This window comes from Apostichopus japonicus, chromosome 17 (assembly GCF_037975245.1).
Source record: "Apostichopus japonicus isolate 1M-3 chromosome 17, ASM3797524v1, whole genome shotgun sequence".
In the NCBI taxonomy this organism is placed as follows: Eukaryota; Metazoa; Echinodermata; class Holothuroidea; order Aspidochirotida; family Stichopodidae; genus Apostichopus; species Apostichopus japonicus.
The window spans coordinates 34,438,275-34,463,043 of record NC_092577.1 but is presented as its reverse complement, the minus strand read 5'-3'; the positions used below and the strand labels follow the sequence as shown (position 1 = coordinate 34,463,043).

General features: G+C 38.7%; 2 protein-coding genes across 18 annotated transcripts in view; both read right to left on the bottom strand.

Moving 5' to 3' along the window:
• The window catches only part of LOC139984856 (uncharacterized), a 32,647-nt gene extending 25,763 nt beyond the window's left edge, over positions 1 to 6,884 (bottom strand). The window contains exons 1-2 of the mRNA XM_071998956.1: positions 6,288 to 6,884; positions 608 to 2,097 (exon numbers count right to left, since the gene is read on the bottom strand). Of these exons, the coding sequence (XP_071855057.1) occupies positions 608 to 2,097; positions 6,288 to 6,594 (1,797 nt within the window). The 5' untranslated portion in view covers positions 6,595 to 6,884. The remainder of the gene's footprint in view (positions 1 to 607; positions 2,098 to 6,287) is intronic.
• A 4,265-nt stretch (positions 6,885 to 11,149) lies between these two features.
• The window catches only part of LOC139984082 (transmembrane and coiled-coil domains protein 2-like), an 84,276-nt gene continuing 70,656 nt past the window's right edge, over positions 11,150 to 24,769 (bottom strand). For all 17 annotated transcript variants that reach the window (XM_071997771.1, XM_071997774.1, XM_071997772.1 and 14 more), the window contains 6 exons: positions 23,410 to 23,489; positions 22,043 to 22,112; positions 21,312 to 21,516; positions 19,664 to 19,885; positions 18,659 to 18,837; positions 11,150 to 17,964 (listed from right to left, as the gene is read on the bottom strand). In XM_071997771.1, the coding sequence (XP_071853872.1) occupies positions 17,835 to 17,964; positions 18,659 to 18,837; positions 19,664 to 19,885; positions 21,312 to 21,516; positions 22,043 to 22,112; positions 23,410 to 23,489 (886 nt within the window). In that variant the 3' untranslated portion in view covers positions 11,150 to 17,834. The remainder of the gene's footprint in view (positions 17,965 to 18,658; positions 18,838 to 19,663; positions 19,886 to 21,311; positions 21,517 to 22,042; positions 22,113 to 23,409; positions 23,490 to 24,769) is intronic.

Sequence of the window (24,769 nt, the reverse complement as noted above, 5' to 3'; positions counted from 1 at the left end):
CTTAGTTGCTGAAGAGAAATATTATACGCCAAACGCATCCGGGTGTTTAACATTGATGGATCACCACCATGGCTGTAATACCAAATATCGACGCTTTAATTAAAGTACTTTTTCAACACAGAGAATATGCCTGATTTGCGTATAAGAATTAGGTGAACTTTATTTCAATGTTCAAAGAGTCTCATGTCTTAAATATTATCACACATGTGTAAAAGTAAATACTTCAAAGCGTCCATGCGGACAACAGTGCAGCCGTAAATGTCTAATTACGTTTTGGAGTAAAGTGGCGGGAAAAATGTCAGACTTGTCTAAATCCGTAGCAACGAAACCCTCAGAGCTTCCGCGTGGCTTTTTGTTGAATTTTGAATAATGATCTCGTATTTAAACAACATTTTCGTCTATTTTTGGTAACATGATATTAATTGTTATTGGTAAAAAATCAATCATCAATAATCTGTTAAATAATGTGACGCAATATTTCAATTGTGATCATGTAATGATTTGTCTAACCATAAACATCTCAATTATTCTCAAGATTTCTCCGTTATTTTTCTTTTCTTTTTTAATGACAATATATACGGCTTCATGAGTGTGTAAAGCTTCTTACCTTAGCATTCTTCATTCTTTGCACCAGGGAAAACGTTGCACGTTGTTGGTATTGTGAGTGTTCACCACGAAAACAAATATTGGTGTTGAGCCACCGAAGAACGGACAATATCTGAGAGCATTCGTCATTAGCTTCTTGGTATTCATACAGATACTCCGACATCAAGAGACGAAATTCTTCTTGCTTATGAACTCGTTTCAAGATCGCCCTGCAGCAGGGGGCGCTATTACCACAGAGAAATAACATCAGGTAGTGAAGCGATGGCACTTTGGTGATGTTGTCTAGAATTGTCTCAAAGCGTTCGGGACATTCATCAGCGATCTCTGCGAGGCGCGCAGCTGCAAAGAATTGTTGGATTACCATATACTTGAAACGAATGAATGTCACGCGAGTAACTGATCCATCGAGGCCACGTGACACAACTTCTACCTGTTTCACGAATCCTGCTTTTAATCCAAGCCCGATCATGGCTCTCTCATCGGCGGTTAGAATTCTCTTTTCTTGAAAGTCGACACTTTGATTTTTGAGCAACATTTCTAGTGCCAGATGACCCAGTAATCGCGAAAACTGAACGAAATACGCAGAATCTGCGCCGTGCTCTTCGCAATATTTCCCAAACTCGTTTTGAATGACGAAGGAATAAAAGACATGCATATGCATGACTTCAGCGATGTTGATCGAATTTGGTCTCTTGGCAATGTCACAGACCATGCGCAGTAAGAGAGGCAATCGACAGAAATCTGACGTCACTACGCTCTTAGTGATGTGATGCAATATGTTCGCTCCTATCATTGGTTCATTGAGGAAATAGCCTGCGACATAGTCCCTCATTTGTGCATTATCCAATCCAGCAATGTGTACGTCGAGACCGTGGAAAAGATCATCGACAGCTGATGACGATGACGTAATAAGCTTAGTTACCAGGGGTAACTGATCACTGGTGAGGAGCTTGCCAATCGTGAGCGTGGTTGAGTGGTCAGTTAGGTCCAAGTCGGTCAAATTGATGTCATCAAGGCTGTCGAAAATCAGTAGCAGACTATCCACGTGAGACTTAAGAATACCGTCAATATCACCATCGGTTAAATCTGTGTCTGCAGAGAGCAAATTATGGCGTATGCTATCTACAAGAGAATCTGTAATGCTCACGTGACTGAGTGACGTGTAGACGACGAGATCAAAGTCACTGATAGATGAATCTTCATTTCTCGTCAGCCAATCATGAAGCAATCTGTAGCAGACGGTAGTCTTGCCCGACCCTGATTGGCCAATTAATAAGACGTTCGGCTGCTCGGGTTGACGTTGCTCGAAAATAAAATGTCGTGACATTTTGCGACCATCATGAGATGGGTCAGTGCAGAGTGTAAGAGACGGAAGTGACGTCATCGGTACTGCGTCGAAATTATGGTCTTCCGTGTCAGATTGAGTGTTCCCATAACAAAGTCTTTTGTAGGTTTCAATGAGTTGGTTCTTGAATACGTCTACTTTAGACTCTGTTTATAAAACAAAAATGAAATAAAATGAAAAATAGTTAAATAAATACCAGTTTTGGTTAATTATGAAGACCTTGAATAACAAAATTAATGAATAACGTGACATTTCGTCACTGCATTCCGTTAAAAGGGAGTATAATGAAGAGGATATGAGATAAAATGCCCTGACATATCACTGAGGATTAAACGTTGCATAGAAACCCATCCAGTTGGTATCGTATATTGAAGGTTAGCATCGCTTTGAATGACCCATTCAGTAGCAGTTTGGTCCTGATGATGGGTCCAAGAAACTGACCATTGTACATGCAAAACACCTGATAAAGTCCAGTGGGACGTGTTTTATTTTGGGAGGGGATTGGGGGTTGGTAAGAGGGTGAGTACTTTTGCTAGGTATTGTATGGAACGCGAAAAGGGCAACATTATTTTGTTGTCCAAACTACTGTAAGTTTGTTGCTGTCTAAACTAATGTTGATGTTATTTTACCATGTTGCTGTTTTTCGTTGATGTCTAAACTTACGTTAATGTCAAAACTCACGTTGATGTCTACACCTTCGTTGCTATCTAAAGTTCCGTTGTTGTAACACATTGTGATCGAACATCATTCTTTCTTTTCAAAAAATTATAACAATCAACCGCAAGTTGCTTCCGTGCAGAGCTAACAACATTTCTATTACAGAGATTTTCATGCTAAATACAGCCGATGATATTTTCTCAAATTTCCCGCTGCGATTTGTTTGGCTAATAGTCCCTTACCCATTGTCTGCAAACATGCTTGCATCTTCAGTGCTCAATGTACGCAAAGTTTGATGGTTTAACTATGGAACGCGATAAGGGAAAGAAAATCGTTAACGTCCTGATTTGTAGCAACAGCCATATAAATATCGTTAACAACCTGATTTGTCGAACTAAATCACGTTGTTAACGATATTTACATGATAGTTGCTACAACTCTGAGGACGCTGGTAACGATATTGTTAACGTAATATTTGAATAATGGTTTTATCACAGAAAGATATGAGTTGAGACAATCTATGAATTTTGCGGGAAGCTATCACAACATCTCTGATACTGAAAATAACTTTTCATCTCACAGTATGTTTTGTTCTCCCCGTATTGAGAGTTGATAATGTAAAATGTGCATTCATACCACAGTCATTTCTTCGACGGTTGCAAACTTGCGTAAATTTTCGCGGTCCCTTTGACCACGTGCTTCAAGTCATGATTCTTGGTGCAACATTCGTGTGTATAAACTACTGTATCTATACATCGTCAAAAGTAGTCATTAAAGTTTGAGATACTTAATCGACATTGCGTTAAAATGTTATTTAAATACTATAATTTTCGTGGAGCTGGTTGTTTCCAAATACTGCAAAGCATCCAGGGTAAATGTTGGATCAGTTGCTCTATGGTTGGATGTAGTCTGTGCTTCGTGAGTAACACGAAGGGCACAATATTGAAGTACGTAGGCAATACACTCACAGAACTAGTTTACTTAACCCGCCAAGCAAGTTCATTCGTAACACCAATCCAGTTCGGAGTTTCGATTTGCGAAAGGGATTGTGGGGTAAATGGAATATACGCAAACCTCGCTCGGCATTGTTAAGAATTTTTAGACCAAAAAGACCGCTAACATGTTATGCAAGAAACGAATCATCCAAGAATCACTCGAGTTTTGACTAGAGCTATGTGTTGTAGGTACGGTGATATAATATTTTCTCCACAAATTTTCAGGATATGCGCATGTGCAGTTGAAACTCCGAAGTTCGAACAGGCCTAATACAAACTGCGTGGAATTTAGCGAAATATGCACACTACATGTGCGGGGATATTTGAAGAGTTGGGGTTGCTGGTGAAATCGCTGCAGGTCAAAGCATAGAGGTACTATATACGGAGTTGGCGAGGAGGAAAGAGTGGCAGGGCAGGTGAAATGAAGGTCGGGCGGCCGCCCCTGTAAAACAGCGAAGCTAGAGAACTGGATGGCATCCGCCATATATATTGTGTAGAGCATTCACAAAGTACAGGCAGTGATAAGATCGCATCTTTACAACGACACTAGTAAAAGTATAGGTCATATAATAAACGCAATTGGTGTTCGATCGGGACGAAAAATTTTGTCTCTAGTAATATTACTGTCACTCGTTTCACTTGATTGCCGACATTCACAATATATCCAGATATCATTTAATGGTTTAAATAAATAAATTTTAAGTGCAGTATTTTATGCTGGCTTTTGGCTCGACACTCGTTTCACTTGATTTCCGACATTCCCGGATTATCTCTACACACGGTTGATGGGGCTCAATGAAATCAGTTTAAAAGTGCAGTATTTTTATGCTGGTTCTTTGTCTACACACTCGTTTTACTTGATTTCCGACATTCACAGCGTATACATGCATAGCCTATAACATATCAAAAGTTGTTTACCGTGCAGCCTCCTATTCGTATGAGCTGTAACGCACATGTTATCTGATAGGCTGGCGGTGGGTGATAAGGTAGCTTATACTAAACAAGGTTTCCACAATTGTGCGTCTGGTGACTCCAAATGGACTTGTACCTCCAGGACCCCTATTGTTTTTGGTGGAGGTGTGTATAGCCACGTACAGTAGACTGACCTGTGTTTATCATTTTTAAGAAAAAGTCGCCCAGGAAAGAACCTGGGCACGAAAACCAAACTACCGAACGACTGATCCGCTCTCAACCCCAGTCCCCTTGCATCGGGACTGTGACTGTGTGATCATCGTCGGGTGTGTATCACCATTCCCCTCTAAAGGGAACAGATACTACAGATGATCTTAGCCAAGAGACCTGTGTTTATCATTCCATAGTGTTATTGTATCAAAATGGTGGTTCGGGACATTTCTATAGTAAGGGCTAGTTCTGCTTATACTAACAAGCAGAACTTTCTAGTGTACTGAAGTCATCGAAACCTCAATGCATTTTGCATTCTGGTTTACATTACGCGGTTGAGCAATTTTGAACAGCGCCGATAGCAACGACGTATGTTTAGACAACGGAAGTTAAGACATTAACGTGAGTTTGAGCAACAGCATGGTAAAACAGCAGCAACAACTTTAGTTTAGACAACAACAAACTTAGTTTAGACAACGAAATAATTTTGCCCTTTTCGCGTTCCGTAGTATTGACCGTAGCTGTATGTATTGACTGTACACTAGTGTCCAATTACCGACGGTAGCAAGCTTAAGCTGTGTGTGTATTTTCTGGGATCAAGGGGGTGTCTAACACTTCCGTTACACCTCATTCGAAACTAGGTCAGATTACCGGCAAGAGACGTTTCTTTGTGAGCGAGTCTTCACATCCTTTAAGGGTGGAGTATAATAAGTCTTAAGGAACAGTAGGGGCTTAAGAGTTCTTTCTATCTTCATATTTTTATTGTCTAAAACAGTGAAATGATTTCAGTATCACTCTTACAATTATGTTGGTTTCAAATTTTATACTACCGTACAAACATTCCAAATGTTGTCAAATTATGTGTGTTTTGTTCCTGATATTATTCTTGTATGACCCTTTAAGTTAATAATTAGCAGGCCTAACAGTCTTCCCTCAAATAAACAAGCTTTGATATTCAAGAAACCAATTTAGCTGCTTTTGAGAGTGTTTCCCTGGCAACGGTATGAATCTGTCTGTTCCTCAAGAAGCTTGTGTTTTGCATTAAATCTGCCTTTCAAGTGATTCGACTGCTAATTCTTTTACACAGTAGTAAGTAACTTGAAGAAGTATACAAGTTTGCCTGCGTTGCCACTAAGAATGAACAGGTTATGAAAGTTTGCTTTTCATATATATATATATATATATATATATATATATATATATATATATATATATATATATATATATATACATATATATATATATATAGACATATATACCAACTGGCACCATCATTACACCCAACACGAATACGTGATATGCCACAGTTTCCCTCCCCACCCCTGACCTGCTAACCACCCCCCCCAACCCATCGATAGGTTATTTATGGGAGAAGAAGACAGGAAAGGACATAACATCAACAAATATTGCTGTAGATTTTTCAGCTACTTTTGACCTATCAAACTACCCCGTTTTATTATTATTAGGGGTACGGGGGTGCGGGGGGGGGGAGGTGGGAGTTAAATCTAACGTGATTCTTACCTCAGCCTATTAAAATGAATTAACTGTTCGACACAACTTACGCTGTGGAGATATTGCTGCCATGTACTTCTTAGTTATCTCGGTAGCTTTCGTCATATTTGTCCCTTCGAAGCCAATGCACAATAATTCAACGTTACCGTCACTTATGTACGTCTGTGATTCCAGAATCTCCAATAGTGCTCCAGCTGGGCTAGGATTTGACGAGCCTCGGCTCAATTTTGCGCCGGTAAACCTTGCTAAGTCTCCCACACGTTCCGGGTAACAAGTATCCACAACTTCGCTAACATCCTGCAAGAAATCTCTATAGTTGTAGACTGAAGATTCCATATTACCTCCTTGTTGTTTCATTATTCTTATTATATTAACAATTCCGTGTGAACCAATGAATTACTTGACAACTTAACCTAACCCCCCATCATAATGTCATTCGATTTTGACCGAGATTTTTAATGAGTTTTTCGCGCCTTTCCTTGTAGTAATCAGCTGAATAGGCTGAGCAGTTTAGTTAAATAAATATATTAATTAACCAACGTAGCCTACTGAAAGCTGTAACGACCCTCCGAGGAGATCGCGTTACTACGGGGACTTAACGAGTTCTTAGTAACTGCGTAATAATATGTCTAGTTCTGCAAGTCTCTTTATACACATACTAGTTAGCCTTGAATTTTGTACGCAGTGAAGCGTGTGCTATTGTCATGAATCCTTACGTACAATGGTGGTACAGACAATGAACTTTCAAGTCTGTGGTACTATAGGCTACCTAATATCTGAATTAACGACGAACACTGTTCAGTAGGTCACAGAAAGTTACTCAAAGAAAGAATCATATTTATAAATTGACAAGGATTTGCTAGTTTGATCAATTGATATCTTATTTTGATTAATTCTAAAATATTACAAGTAGCCTATAATTCTACAGATCATTCGAAAGGTAGTAGGACTATGCATAGCGGAATTACCGGGGGGGGGGGGGCAAGGTGTTCACTCGCAGCCCCACTTTCACACATCAAACCCCGCCCCTGGGCCTATGAATCCAACGAGTGTTCACCACAATCACCGAAATGATGCATATAGTTCAATATAGAGCATATCGTATGTTTTTATTTAATATTACATCGTTACCACTTTGAAGCTCTGAATCAACGCAAAACGCATGGATACAGGTTTGACTGAAGATTAGGGGGGGGGGGAGGGGTGGGCGTTGGGGACGGTGTCAGACCAATGTTAAATTATTTTAGATATTGCCGTATGCAGTGACACCATGTCTGCGTGAAAATAATTGCTGGAAAATTACTGACGGCCACCCCCCTCCCCTCCCTCCCTCCCTCCCCCAGCCTGAAGCCCGATGACGGGTTCATGACTGATCTAAGTTGTAACCATACATATATTTTATCATTACGATATAATTTCCTGCATGATTCTGGAGATATGAAACGTCACAGTCAATTTCTATTGCAGTTCATATTGTTTTTGTATAGTTGTATTGTTGGCATATTTTAGGCATAAGGCGCGCATTGTTCGCACTTATGTAGTTTTATATTTCATACAGAAACAGCCTTAGGCCGCATACTTCGTTTTATTCCACTCTTTTCATAAAACAAAAATCCTGTCTGCTACCTACTAGCCTACTTGGCAATAAATATAACTCTCAACGTTTATATAACTCTGAAGTGGCAAGGACTGTCAAAGTGATATTTTTCCCTCAATGTGATCTCCAACCAAGCTTATAACTGTTCATATACTCATATTCAATCAGGCTGGTTAATACAGTTAGACGTTCGTGGAACTTTAGAGATGTTTTCAAAGTTTATATTGAACCTTCACCATGGTATAGGTCAGTACTTAAAATGCCGCATAGGTTGTAAATGCTAAAGGTTATTAACGTGACCGGAGAGTTGTTTGGTTTTATTTTCCAAACAACCAAACAATCTTAAAGCGACTTATTTCACTTGATGTGACATTTAAGTTTAACAAACAAAATCACAAATAGCGGTCGACAGCGTAATAAACCGCCAAGTAGACTCCTTTAAAGCATGTAGGGAACTGCCATTTAGCAAATTCCAGTTTATAGATCCAAAGCGTGAATAAGACAGAAAGTTAAACTTACGAAAAGACTTAAATACGTACAAGAAAGTTAATGAGAAACAACTAAATTAACAATAATATATGGAAAAAATATCGATTGGAAGTCGGTATGAATGTTGCATCGACTTTACGTAACTATGGTCTCTCACAATAAGTTGACATTTTTACATATTTTTCTCATCTTTCTCACGCCGATTTTTTGAGCACACGTTCCTGTGTTAGACATTGTCATATAGAATGGTTGGTGGTGAAGGGAAGGAGGGTGCGATGACTGGGAGTTCATCGAATAAAACATAGATAACGGTTTCAGCAATATTTTTTTTCCCAGATTGACCAATTTGACGAATCTCCAAATACTTATCGAAACTCATTTTATCCTTTTTGAAGAATTGATCAAATCATGCACATATCGTAAATCATATTAATAGAAATCTTTTATCTGTGCAAGCACATCACCCCCCCCCATCCCATCCCAACCCTCTCCACCCACCCCTCCGGACCTGAGTGTGAACCTCGAAGCAAACGTTGGCCTGATTCCGTGTTTAACTTTATTCACTAGTTTGACGTAACTAAGACCGTACACTATATATATACTGCTTTAAACGTTCTTATCGTCACCCGTGAGCGACTGGTTCACCATTCTTCAGAAATTCCTGCTCTGCTTAAAAAATCAACAAACAGCTAAAGTTGATCACTCGCTGGGTTCCAATAGGCAGTTTTGTGCATTGCGCGGCATAGTAGCCTACGAGTACAAATTCATGAGTATGTCTGTACTAGTATACCTGTACTAGATCTCTGAAATACCCGAGTACGAGTACAAATTCATGAGAATGAGTAGAATCACCCTGGTATGAGCACCAGTAGGCTACTTCTACCAGGGCTCTAACCATGAGTTTGGGTACTCAATCTAGCACTTGAACCTGTACTTGATCTCTGAAATACCCAGAGTACAAGAACAAATTCATGAGTAAGAATAGAATAGCCCTGGTATGAGCACCAGTACTTCTACCAGGGCTCTAACCATGAGTTTGGGTACTCAGTCTAGCACTTGAACCTGTACTTGATCTCTGAAATACCCAGAGTACGAGAACAAATTCATGAGTATGAGTAGAATAGCCCTGGTATGAGCACCAGTACTTCTACCAGGGCTCTAACCATGAGTTTGAGTACTCAATCTTGCACTTGAACCTGTACTTGATCTTTGAAATACCCAAGTACGAGTACAAATTCATGAGTATGACTAGAATAGCCCTGGTATGAGCACCAATACTTCTACCAGGTCTCTAACTGTGAGTTTGAGTACTCAATCTTGCACTTGAACCTGTATTAGATCTTTGAAATACCCAGAGTACGAGTACAAATTCATGAGTATGAGTAGAATAGCCCTGGTATGAGCACCAGTACTTCTACCAGGGCTCTAACCGTGAGTTTGAGTACTCCATCTAGCACTTGAACCTGTACTAGATCTCTGAGGTACCCTGAGTACGAGTACAAATTCATGAGTATGAGTAGAATCGCCCTGGTATGAGTACCAGTACTTCTACCAGGGCTTAACCGTGAGTTTGAGTACTCAATCTTGCACTCCAACCTGTACTAGATGTCTGAAATATCCAGAGTATGAGTACAAATGCATGAGTATGAGTAGAATAGCCCTGGTATGAGCACCAGTACTTCTACCAGGGCTCTAACTGTGAGTTTGAGTACTCAATCTTGCACTTAAACTTGTACTAGATCTCTGAAATACCCAGAGTATGAGTACAAATTCATGCGTATGAGTAGAATCGCCCTCGTTTGAGCACCAGTACTTCTACCAGGGCTCTAACCATGAGTTTGGGTACTCAATCTAGCACTTGAACCTGTACTTGATCTCTGAAATACCCAGAGTACAAGAACAAATTCATGAGTAAGAATAGAATAGCCCTGGTATGAGCACCAGTACTTCTACCAGGGCTCTAACCATGAGTTTGGGTACTCAGTCTAGCACTTGAACCTGTACTTGATCTCTGAAATACCCAGAGTACGAGAACAAATTCATGAGTATGAGTAGAATAGCCCTGGTATGAGCACCAGTACTTCTACCAGGGCTCTAACCATGAGTTTGAGTACTCAATCTTGCACTTGAACCTGTACTTGATCTTTGAAATACCCAAGTACGAGTACAAATTCATGAGTATGAGTAGAATCGCCCTGGTATGAGTACCAATACTTCTACCAGGGCTCTAACCGTGAGTTTGAGTACTCCATCTAGCACTTGAACCTGTACTAGATCTCTGAGGTACCCTGAGTACGAGTACAAATTCATGAGTATGAGTAGAATCGCCCTGGTATGAGTACCAGTACTTCTACCAGGGCTCTAACCGTGAGTTTGAGTACTCAATCTTGCACTCCAACCTGTACTAGATGTCTGAAATATCCAGAGTATGAGTACAAATGCATGAGTATGAGTAGAATAGCCCTGGTATGAGCACCAGTACTTCTACCAGGGCTCTAACTGTGAGTTTGAGTACTCAATCTTGCACTTAAACTTGTACTAGATCTCTGAAATACCCAGAGTATGAGTACAAATTCATGCGTATGAGTAGAATCGCCCTCGTTTGAGCACCAGTACTTCTACCAGGGCTCTAACCGTGAGTTTGAGTACTCAATCTTGTACTCAAACCTGTACTAGATCTCTAGTACAAGCAGCTGACCTAGAATATGAGTACACATATGCTGATTAACAAGTCTGTTGCGTCGGTCATCTTTATTAAACAGAAGGGTGTAAGATAATAGGAGGCTAGAAATTCCGCTCAGAGATTAAAGAGAAACAAAGACAGGATTATACCTTTCCAAATATTGGTTGTATTCATTTAAATTGTTTGTACAAGCCTAATGGAACTGAGGCGCTAAAACAGTATAAAAATAACGCCTTCTTTCTTTCTTCTTTATATAGAGACATTTCGTCAGAAACGAAAAATGGAATAATTTAAAACATATACACTTCACCAATACATCTCATGAAGACAATTCTTTAAATTCAACCAATTCTTTTTAAATATATTGTATGCTTATTTGTAAATGTTTAATTAATAAATAAGTTAACTATAGAAACAGAAAAAGAGAGAGAAAAAAGAACCCTACATGCTACCTTAAATAGCTTTAACTCTTTGCAAATCATTTCTGATTGATGAACAAACCCTCAAAATGCTATTCCTGCCAACTTCTGGTTTGCATACAGCAAAAGTGGAATGTGATACCTGGTTTAATGGTATACAAGGTATAAGGGTTTTGGACTGACAGCCCCCCCCCCCCCTCAAATAAACAGCTGCTATGAACCACCACCAACTTAATGAGCAGGATACCTCTTTTCGCATCACACAGAAATTCCATTTCTGACGTCACTGGTTGAAATCACAATGTAGCCAATGCTTTTTTTTGCTCATTAAAGTTTGTTTTTTCATTCAGTATTTAGTACTGTAACGGAAACAAGTACAAATGCTTTGAATAAGTTCAAATGCTTAAACCAACCTGTGGTATGCCTTATAACTTCTTTGCAATGTCAACAGATGTTTTTATGTAAATATGCCAATTAAGCTATGTCTAGGTACATATGCAAATTAGGCTACGTCTAGGTACATATGTAAATGAGGACATGTCTAGGTACATATGCAAATGAGGACATGTCTAGTACATATGCAAATGAGGACATGTCTAGGTACATATGCAAAGTAAGATATATTTAGGTACATATGCAAATAAGGCTATCCTGACAAATATGCAAATTAGGCTATGTTTTAGGGGCATTGTTTAGGCAAACTGTTGCTAATCGTTATTGGCAAATTTTCCTACCAGTTACTTTGAAAGAAGAGTCAGTCAAGGTACAGACTGGGCAAAGAAAACCACAAAACATGATCCATTCTGAACCCCAGTCCCCCCCCCCCCTTACATCGGAACTATGAACATGTTATCAGGCAGGTGTGACCTTCAGTCAGGTATCACGTGTCCATTAGAAATAGAACGGATACTACACATGATCTGGTTGAAAGGTTGACAAGCTCTATACTGAGGAGAAATACAACAGGATAAATGTCTAGGTACATCTGCTTAAGCGTTGTAGTTTCTATGGTGTGAGAGTTACGAGAAACGTTGCCGACAGAAAAAAAAGAGAAAAAAGGTATTATATAGTCACTGGTACAAAGACATATATATATATATATATATATATATATAGCATGTAAGGTTCATTCATTAGTGTTATTTTAAGACAATAGTACTATTGTTAGGCATACAAAGGCAGAACAAAGAAAGAAAAGGATTGGTATATATATATTGTGTACTGAATAGATTATCTAATTAATTAAAAGAAAAACAAAATGAGAGGATCTACAAAGCTGATACACTAAATATACAGATACTAATTTGCATAAATTAAAATAAATCTACTTATTGTAATGGACATACAGATTTGTCAAGACTACATGATGTGTGCATCAAGAAAAAATTAAAGTGAAATTTTATTTGATTTGGAACACTACATTGGTTGGGGTGGGCAGGGGGGGGGGTAACATAATATTAACATCATGAGTCTTTTGTAAGTGTCCCCAAGTTTGCTTAATTTTTTTTTAACAGAAATACCAATCATTTTCAGAAATACATTTAAGAAGGGCTTTTCATCAAATTTTGCTTGAAAACTTGAAATGACAAGGAGGAATTCCTCATAACTGAAGACAGCTCTGACGATGGATTTTGTATGTTTTAATACATGTTGATTCTTATGTCCGTTGTCTGATATTTCTAGCACATATGGGACTACACAGTTTTCACTTCCTTATACTGAGACATTTATGAAAGTCTGAAAGAGTTCAAGAAAAGGTTAAGGTTTATATTAAAGACACCATAAATTCTCTGTGAAGCTTCTACAAACGGTAAACAAGGTATTACGCATTCTCCAATGTCACATTTTTGACAAGATTAGCTCCCAAAGCATTGTACTCCGTTTATATCCAAAGCGAACTGATTCCACTACTGTTGTGCTATAAAGGTCCAACTTATATCGTATAAATGGTCCCATATTTATCTGACTTCATCCAACAAATGATATCTTATGCTAGTAGGAGGCGACAAAGTTTTAATCTGCTTTCAAAGTACTTTACAAAGAGTTCCGACCCTCCAAATTATTTCAAAAAGAGAAAATGCTAAGATTGGACAACGGACCACCCTGCCAATGATATTTATATCATATATATTAATTGCTTGTATATCCAAGTTTCTTACTTATATACTAGACAGACCTTTTATAGATTTAACTAGATTAAGTTGTAAAAATATCGTGATATCACACACCAATAACGTGATATCACACACCAATATCGTGATATCACACACCAATAACGTGATATCACACACCAATATCGTGATATCACACACCAATATCGTGATATCACACACCAACATCGTGATATCACACACCAATATCGTGATATCACACACCAATATCGTGATATCACACACCAATAACGTGATATCACACACCAATATCGTGATATCACACACCAATATCGTGATATCACACACCAATATCGTGATATCACACACCAATATCGTGATATCACACACCAATAACGTGATATCACATACCACCAATGCTGTAAAGTTTCATGGAATGGACAAAATACAGCGAATTACCATGAACTGAAAAGAAGATGGCCAAATTTATGAATTTTCAGGGGAGAAGAGGTTGTGTTTTTAAAAATGATTTTCAAAATCTTGCACTGTTTTACAAAAGATTGCACAAAAGCAGGTGGTATTAATGTCAACTTGGAAAACAGAAAATAAAAAGCAAAATGACAAGAAACCCTGTGAACTATAATAGTGTTTAACCACTGAGATGGGAACATGCCTTGAATATGACATCATATAATAATACATCTACACCCCATCCCCCCCCCAACCCCATTCAGATGAAAGAAATGGATGGGTTATTTCAGATGCTCCTTTAAACAGCATGGACACAGTTTGTCTCTATTCTTGATGTGTCAAAATAATGACAACAACATTGTCAAAATAATGACAACATAAAGCGGTTTGGTAGCAAGTCCAAACCTTAAAAGAAAGGGTTTCGTCGTGTCACAATAAAATAAAACACCAATGAAACACATCGTGCCATCTGTTAAATTTTTGTAATTTTTTTCTGGCGGTTTGAAATAAAATTTGCCTTATGAATAAAGAAAAACACCATGTAATTGATTTTTGTCTTTTCATTCAGGTCAAATTAAGGTTAATTGTTATAAATTTTTACCAGCTTACTGATGTGCCTCCACAGGTGATATATATTTGACTGCCAGTGCTGGTTACACTTGCACTGTGTTACTGGGCAGGTCATTCTTGTACGCCATCAAAATGAATTCACATCATAGCATATATACTTGTGAATATGAAATACAAAGGCTTAATAGCCTCGAGGGAGGGAGTGGTGCTTACAAAAGGTGATCCAAATACACCCGTTTTTACCCTTCTATATTTGATTCTCCTTTGTCCAGAAACCACAAAGACACCCCAAAATAAACCCAGCATAACCAACAACATTGTGCATTATCATGCCATTGTCAATCTGTCCATTTCCCACCATCGTCACCGCTGATGTGGTTTTTTAACCAAGGCTAACATAGTTCCGCATAGCATTGTTCCTCTTTTCTTTTATGATTTCTGCTAAGTCACACATTTTCTGGGTAATGAATCATGCAGCTGATGAGTATGAGATAATGCAATCTATACAACCACTGTGTTGCAATTATGTTACTGCCATCTATATGATAACTGCATCTCCATTATGTGACTCATTTCATTTCCCACTACTGACACCGCTGAGCTGATGAGTATGAGATAATGCCATTAATACAACCACTGTGTTGCAATTATGTTACTGCCATCTATATGATAACTGCATCTCCATTATGTGACTCATTTCATTTCCCACTACCGACACCGCTGAGCTTTATCGTGGTGATACTTGTTTGGTCATGCATGCAGCAGGTTCAACTGTAAAATTTGTATCTCTTAATACATAAAATATACCTCCACGTGTCAAGAAAATGTAAAATACCGTAAATGGTTTGAATAACATTTCATTAAAGCAAAATACTCTTGAATATAGAAAGAAATATTTGTAAAAAATATCTTTTTTATACTTGAATACACACAAGAAAAGAAAAAAGAAAAAGAAAAAGAAAAGGAGACGTTATAATAAACAGAAGAAAAGGTCCAAACATTGCACAAACATGGCACGATGACTCTCCATTGTTTTTTGCTTACTTAATATTAACTAACTTAATTAATGTAATATTTTCAAATTTTGAAATCGGTGTAGGATTAACAACTTTGGTAGGAACCCAGTCATTACACCAAAGGGCCATTTAATACTCATATACAACATTGATTCCTGTAACCATATGAATGACAATCTCGCAAGACAACTCTGAACTGGCGGGATATAGCTCGTTACACTCATAATTAACACCTGTTATCACTAGATTAGTAACTGATCACAATCTAATTGCCCCATGCTCACAAAGAAGAGCCTTTTCTTACAGCTTGTGAGTGTGCTAAATGCTAATGACCCTTACCCATAAGAAGGGCCTGTATCTAATAGGTCAGCCCATATTGACAAAAAGGGCTATTTCTCATTATTTTTCTAGTCATTGGTATCACAAAGTGATATCTCGCTCTCAGAAAAAGTCGTAGTGATGGAATGTGAGAATCTTTCGATGGGTAACGAAATATTGGTCAAACACCTGGGGTTGAAACATCAGGACGTATTATACAGTATATTACCACTACAAGAAGAAAACAAGGTAACCATTCTAAGGTAGTAATTCCATAGCCATAGCCATTCTAAGGTATTATTTCTATAGCCATACGCATTCTAAGGTTATGTTTCCATAGCCATAACCAATCTAAGGTAACATTTCCGTAACCATTTCTGAGATATTATTTCTATACCCATAACCATTCTAAGGTAATATTTCCATAGCCATAGCCATTCTAAGATATTATTCCTATAGCCATAACCATTCTAAGGTAATATTTCTATAGCCATAACCATTCTAAGGTAATATTTCCGTAACCATTTCTAAGATATTATTTCTATAGCCATAACCATTCTTAGGTAATTTTTCCATAGCCATAACCATTCTAAGGTAATATTTCCATAACCACTCTATGGTAATATTTCCATAGCCATAACCATATAAAGGTAATATTTCAATAACCATCCTAAGGTAATTTATTTTCATAGAATGTCTGGATGAAAGCCAGCAAACATGACAGACAACTCATGTGCCACAGTCTAAGAACAGTTTTTTGTAAATTAAACCTAACAAAAGACAGACCATATTCTGAGATTTGACAACCAATATCTTGAGAGCCAGCAAACACACATTCCAAACTAACCATCTCATTTCCAAACTACTCAATTTTGAAATTGAGTCAGTCACCTTACTATTTCATGGTTTTTCTCACCATAATTATTTTATCTATGATGTCTTTTCTAAATCTCTTGTCCCTTAAACCATAAACAACACTCTCGTTAACCTGGACAGCCAAACACAAGTACATACATAGTCCTTTCTTTCATGAATACCAGCCTTTAATAACACACTTATACACCTTTCATTTCAGATAAACGGATTATAATTATTTGCTTAAGTAATATTGATTAGGTTTTCTGTCTCTCAGACCATCTGAAAAATGATCGGTTTTCACACTCGAAACATGCCCTCGGAAATCATTCATCCTGTTGTCCTTTTTTTTAATTTATCCATCGATGCCAACATTATAAATAAATAATATCAAACAGCAAAAATCATTTTGTACTTATAGCCTTCTCTTCCTGTAACCATTCTTCCGTACACAACTGTATGCAATCTTATCTTTACAGATGAACATCTCTGAAGAGATACAAACTCCTCCATATACCCATAAATCTCTTTGTTACATTCTTTCAAAAATAGACCACACCCTGCACCTGTGACTGACCACATCCTGCATCTGTGAACGACCACACCCTGCAACTGTGCCGACCACATCCTACATATGTGACCCACCACACCCTGCAACTGTGCCGACCACACCCTGCATCTGTGACAGACCACACCCTGCAACTGTGCCGACCACACCCTGCATATATGTGACACACCACACCCTGCATCTGTGCCGACCACACCCTGCATCTGTGACAGACCACACCCTGCATATGTGACCGATCACTTCACGCAGAGAATGGCTGCTAACAAAATCTCATCGGTTTTCCTCTTCTTCAAAACCACTCAAGCAATTCAAGTTTCAAAACAAGTCGGTGAGGACTCCATTATTGATGGCATCCCTGATTCTGCTATCCTCTGTGAAAGCTGTTCTCTAAACTCTGACTGATTTTCAGTCGGCCTTGAGTGCTGGGTCGGCCAGGTCACATTAATTGCACGTCCTCTGTATAAAAGGTTCCTTGAAAATTGACTTAACGGTTCCAAACATTAAGTCCTATGGTCAAACAGAAATTGATATTGTTCCCCGAGTTTAAAGAATAAATGATCCACGATTTCTCTCCTTTTCCATAAATAGAACAAGGCAACACCACAGATGATTGTTCCCACAGATCGCCCTCTGGTTTGGGGAAAAAATGACAATCAAAATATTATATATATTTATATTTATATGTATACATTTATATACATATTGATATATATATATATATATATATATACATAAATATATATATATATAAAAAACAACTCCAGTGACAGACTTATGATATTTCCGATGACAACTTGGTTACATTATTGAAGTTGTGAAGTACTAAACATGTCAAAAACACCAACGGAATAAGTTGGTTTTGCCACCCACAATTACACAGAGTATGTGAATTTTTATACCACGACAATTCTGTGGACTAACAGTTTTGGATTTGTGTTACAACTTTTGTCCAGTTTGATAAGCACTTTCCTTTGCTTTGTCACCTAGCTTTAATCTCTGGGGGGGAAAAAACAAAACCCGATTTTATATCGAAAAATAGTGATACCTCCAAACACATCTAAGGATTTGGAGCACGACAGGGTGATCCACGGCCTCCTTGACAGTGTCGATCGATATTCACGCCCCTTCCCGCACCCCCTGCCCCACCCCCTCCCACAGCTATCATCAAAAGAGGGAATGTGTATCCACCTTGATTAAGACACTGGTCATCAGGTTTAGGACTGACAGGTTTCCTCCCATACCATCCCATCCAACCCCCCTACCCCCCCCCCCCCCCCCTTACCCCAGCACTCTCTCTGGTGTGGCTTTAATAACTGGTACTCACCTGGTTGAAAGGAATGGCCCTAATGTGTTACTTATCGTAGAGACAAAGACAAGTATGACGGCCAGGATGGCGATCACCACGTTGGCAAGTTTTGTGAGTAGGACCCTGGGACTGGCGTTACTGTAGTCCTCTAACGCTAACACCTGTTGGTCCTGCTGACCAGCCTCTAATTTGGAAACCTGAGAAAAACGAGAAGCAAGAGCATCTAAAGAACACAATCGCATTTTACTTTGAGTCCGACTATTTCTTTGTACTGACCCCCATTAATCACCAGCTTAGACTTAGACATTAACAGATATGGCACAAAATATGCTAGAAATGTCCAGAAAAATAGTCAGTTATTATTAACTGACTATTTAACTTCTAACCCTACACCCATTCAGCATGGTACTTTCAAATGTGATCGTACAGATATGCATAATCTGCAGCCACCACATTGTTGAATCCAATTCCATCACCAATTCAATTTATCTATCCGTTTACACATCAATTGTTTTCACAAATTTGTCATTTTAATACAGAAGATGTTTCTTGCTGTACATGCTTCTTAACAGGATTCCTAAAGCTGCATGGAACCCTGATTCCTGCTTTCTACCTCAATTGCTGCTTTTTACCTTACTTCCTGCTTCTTAAGAATTAGGCATCCCACCCTTTGCATTTTACTCCATCAATTAAAATGTAATACTGATCTATGAATTAATCTTCTCTTTTTAAATCGAATTTCTGTTTTGCTCCCCCCCCTATTATCTCCTCCTCCCATCCCCTCCCTCTTCTTCCCTATACCTTGCTCCCCTCCCCTCCCTTCCCCAATCTTGCTTTCAAGCAGTCAGCATGAATTTTAACAGTACCATCTTTCTTTTAATGCCCCTCTTCCCTCCGTCATCCCCTCCTGTTTTGTAAGCAGTCCTCATAAATAACAATCTACATTTAAATTAAGTTTTTCTCCCATCAACACCCAACTTACAAAGCAGGAAAACGGTAACCCCTGCCGACCTCTTGACTTACCCTAGCTACATTATTTTCTAGATGTTCTTGTAAATCTCGCAACCTCTCCTCTCCTCTGTAGTCTAGCCGTTCCTCTACGGCTGCTACCTCCTGTTGGACGTTATTGATGGCATGCTGATGAAGGTCGGTGAGGTCGGTCAGCTGTTCCTGCAACCTCCCTGACTTGTACCTCTCCTCTTGTAAGAGATGAACTAAATACTGATATTGCTGTTGGAGTTGAGTCTGATGAATACAAAGAAGAAAAACAAACAAGATTGATGTAATGATGAAAGGAACATAGTGAAAGATAACTTGGAAATAATGTTGTGACTTGGACAGGGAAAACAAAATGCGATGCAATCTTCAAAGGATTAAGAAAAGAATTACAGGGGATAAAATGTATCAAAGTGATGACAAGCTGGCAGGTTCCAATAAAACAAGAAAGGGATTGGTGGAGGTGTTGGGGTGAAAGGTGGGGGTGTTGGGGTGAGAGGTGGGGGTGCTGAGGTGAATGATGGGGGTGTTGGGGTGAAAGGTGGGGGTGTTGGGGAGAAAGGTGGGGGTGTTGGGGAGAAAGGTGGGGGTGTTGGGGAGAAAGGTGGGGGTGTTGGGGAGAAAGGTGGGTGTTGGAGTGAAAGGTGGGGGGTGTTGGGGTGAAAGGTGGTGGTGTTGGGGTTTGGGATAGACCAAAGTGGGTGGTTGGAGTTGTTGTCTTTAGTTCCTGCTGCTCTCTGGGTGACATCTATCAGAAGGGAAGATACATTCATTTACCTTTTGAACTATCATCCTATTCAAGTCACCCCTAATACCCCCCCCCCTTCGCCCCCCTGCTCCCTCTATCACCACAATTAAGGTATAGATTGCTTAATTTATAGAGCACAGGACTCATACTACATACTCGGATAGAAACTTTGTTCTAATCACTCTTTAAAACTCAACTCAAATTTATGCCGGACTTGGCAAAGATGACGACCTCAATCTATGCGTTCTGGTGAAATTGCTTAATACTGTATTCGACATGTAGTGACGTTTTCTGATGGTGATAGTTTAATTCGCCACATTTTGTTCTGAAAAGTTCTCTTGAAGGTTAAAAGGTATGACGTCATATATGCACATTGACAAATGAATGTGTTTCACCTCTCTCCTCCTCATCTTTCATAATTCTATTTTTTAAACAGTAGATAGGACAGTTTTCAAGTTTCAACTTGGCAAAGAGCAAGTGAGATTAGACCAATACCCATGAATTTGGTGTACTGACATTCTGATGCAAACCCCAAATTAAATCGGATGCAAATTTTTTTAAAACATTTTTGGTCAATGTCAAAACAAAATAAAAAAACAAAACTAACATGATACAAGAATTTGGTAAAAGCTGTTCTTGGAGGTGGAAATCCTTCAAAATATTGATTTTGAGTGTTAGCTCAGTGGTTAACGCCGGTGCCTTCCAATCATAAGGTCCCCAGTTCGAGTCACTCCAAGATTAATGTATGTCATTCAGTTACAGAGTTGTTGACAATTCATAATCATGGACGTTACAACATGAATCTAAGAGACTGACTTCGGTCAGCTTGCGGCTTTGATAAGCCAATGAGGTTTCTTCGTGAGTTCCTGCTCGCAGGAGGATCCAAAATACATACATACATACATGCATTTATAATCTTGATCTTACTTGGAGATCTTCCACCGACTTCTCCAACCTGACCTGGTTCTCCATCATCGTCCTGACCTGTTCCTGGAGGTGGTTGACGGTGCTGGCTAGAGGATGTTCAAACGGCTGGTTGTTCAGGTCTTCCCTGGAGTGTGACATCATGCCGTTAGCTAACGATCCCGAGGTAGCACTAGCCGACTCTTCTTCGCTACCGCCTGAGGTAGGTCTGTTTAAACAATTATAAGTGATTGCAATTTATTGCTTACTTTCTTGAGTCTCTTCAGAGGTCAAAGGTATTGGTCCCAAACAGAGGCATCGGAGGGTCAGGTCGAGTCCTGGGGACAATTATGTCACTAGTCCCTATCCCCACCCCCCACCCCCACCCATTTTGCTTTCTCTGTGTTTCCTTAAGTGTATTATGTAAATGAGAACACACTATGAGCAAACACTATGAGAACACACTACACAAATGAGAACACAAGTTTAAACAAGCCCCTCTAAAATTGTACCAAGCCCCCTAATTGACCTTGGGCCCTGGGTTGAAGCCCCCTCTGAACCACCCCCCCCCCCCCTCCCCATCCCTCTTGTCAGGCCTGGTCCCAAACTTCAGCATGCTTGGAGCAACTTGCTACAAAGTTTCCATAAAAATACTCTCCATGTCTTTTCCCATGGACAGACCAAAAATATTCCCCAAAAAGTTAAAAAAGAATGAAAAATGATGTGAAGATAATAGCCCAGTTCAGTTTACTTACATTGATCTGTCAGGTGGCGGTGCAAACCAATTACTTTTAGACTTTGCTGCTTCAGGATCACCATCAACACCTGCAGAGAGAGCGAGAAAGTACTTTCCTTTCTAATGGTTCACATTTTCAGGAAGAAAACAACAATTAAACTCAAATCTAAACTTAATATAATATCATCTTTGACTAGATACTGGAGGCCAATTAGTGTAGATTAGCTATATGGGTCATTCCGTGTCAAATCACGGATGGCTATTGCTGCACCCTCTCCAAAAATTTCTAAATTTTTTTCATTGTTCATTGTTCTTGTTTTTTTCATTGTTCTTATCCAAATGGATCCCCACCAAACATGAAAAAAAAAAAGTCAAGAAAATGCCAAAATGCCATGGTGGCGACAAATTGCGGAATTTCAAAGTGTGATAAATCGGCCGATTGTGAAGCAATGCAACTGAAATTTTCAGAATATGCTTATTTCATGGTGTTCCAATCACACAATAAATTTGGGAATTTTTCAATCATTACAACATACTCCAAAATTTGGTGATTTGATATGGAATGACCCATACACAATACACAGGCAGAAAACACCAGAGGATAGTTTTTAATATTCTCCCCTAGATACTGGTGAGAAAGCCAAATAAGGTATGGGAAGTATTGAATTTTTCAATGGTTCCATACAAGACCATTACACACTAGTAGCAAACACGATACACCCTCCCAATGGAAGTTAAAACTAATTAGTGGAAATCAAGTATCTTATGCTAGATTAATAAACTCTTGACAGTGGTAGATACATAGATGTTCACCATGGTAACCATAGCATGCTGTAGAAAAGAAAAGAAAAACTGTCTGACGTATTTAATTTGTTTATATTGCTACCCAAAGTGGCTAGGCCTATAGGTTGTATGAGGAGACTGTGGCTACAGTGGTAGGACATTGATACAGCTACCAACAGCATTAGCAGGCTATAAAAGTATGCTGTAGCTACACATGGAAGCTACATAGAAACAGCTACCAACTGTTACCATGTTTATAAGGCTACATAAGGTGGCTGTAGCTACACGTGGGTGCCACATTGATAAAGTTACCGACATTAACCCATGTTAGTAGATGGAATTAAAGGTAGTCAGTATAGGCCCCAAGTTATAGCATAATTGCTAGAAGTTTTCCAAACATATTTTCCTGGAGGTCTTTACTCTCCAAATTGTTCTCAGACATTTTTAAGGAACACACACAAGATTACTGAATGTCTAAGTGAGGACAATTTCCTCAAAGGTTGTAATAAAAACAGTTCAAAAATTTTTGACGAAAAGTGACCATATTTGAATATCTAGCATATTTGGGGCCAATACAGCATACCTTTAGGAACCTACACTCACCCATTGTGTCAATATTGTCAGCACTTCCAAATTTATTCTTGAAACTCTTGGCTATTTCCTTTGGCTTCGATACTACCGCACTGAGAAATGAAAAGGAGAGACCAAGAAAACCATCAAAAATCAAACAAATTCAGTCAATTTGTAAACCGTTCAGAAAAAAAGTGGCAAGGATCCACACTTTTGATGATAACAAGGAAAAATTTAATATAGTTTTTCATCTCAAAACACTAAGCAAAATTGGCAAATCATTGCTATACAAGATGTCTATAATGGTTTGTAGACAGGAACTAAAATTATTTTATAAGAATAAGTCAAACTAACTTCCAACAAGCTGTAGACACCAAAATTTCAACACTAAATGATTCCCTGGCTAGTACATTCTATGCCGAACATTTCTGTTAGAAACAAACCATCACTTTAGCGTTCGTTGTTGTTCAGTGTACCTTTGCATGCCAGCTCTTGTTAACAATATTCTCATGCTAAACATAAAGGCACTGTACAGAAATAACAAGATGTCAGCATATGATCAAATTAACCATTCCACCCCACCATTCTGATGGGGTTTAACTTTCAATATTCATTTTCTAGTCACGAGTTCCTCTGATCTTCCAAACTTGTGTCCAATCTTCAAATGTGGTTATATTTTTTGCAAACAAGTTTTAAGAACAAATTTACCCATAGACTAAATTCAAAACGTTATCAACCATCACACCAGCATGTAATTAATGAGCACTTTGTTAAATAAATGGTGGCAGCAGATAGAAACAGATGATGGTGAACTGCGAGACTATACTACTATAATATAAATGGAAAATGCCACCACTGGATGAAGAATTGCTCGACTTCACAAGTCACTGAGTATACTTGTCTCTTATTGGTTTATTTTGTTTTAAAGGAATAAATTTGGCAGCTTCTCCTCTTGAATTTTTCACTTTCATCTGATTTCACAACCCTTGTCCGATCTCACTTTGACCAAGACAGACAAAGTCAGCAAGTGAGAAAGCTTTACATTTCAGTCACTGTCAACAACTTGTTAGCGAATGTTTGGTTTATAGCGAGCGACTCCATTAATTGCAGCGAGTCATGTTATGAAGCGAGCCATTTGATGAAAGTTATAAAATTAAAACACAAAACATGAGTCCTTCCTTTCCTAGCAATAATTGGCTGAAGTATATTAACTCAACTCCCTATCATTTTTAGATGTAGTGAGTCAGTTAAAAGGTAAAGGTTATATAACTCTTTTCCAGTAAGTTTATTGACTCAGGGCGGTGACTTGTGGTCAAGTGGTTAAGGAAGTGGTCTTGTGATCTAAGGATTACAGGTTCAAGTCCTGGCCAGATCATTGCGTTGTGTCCTTGAG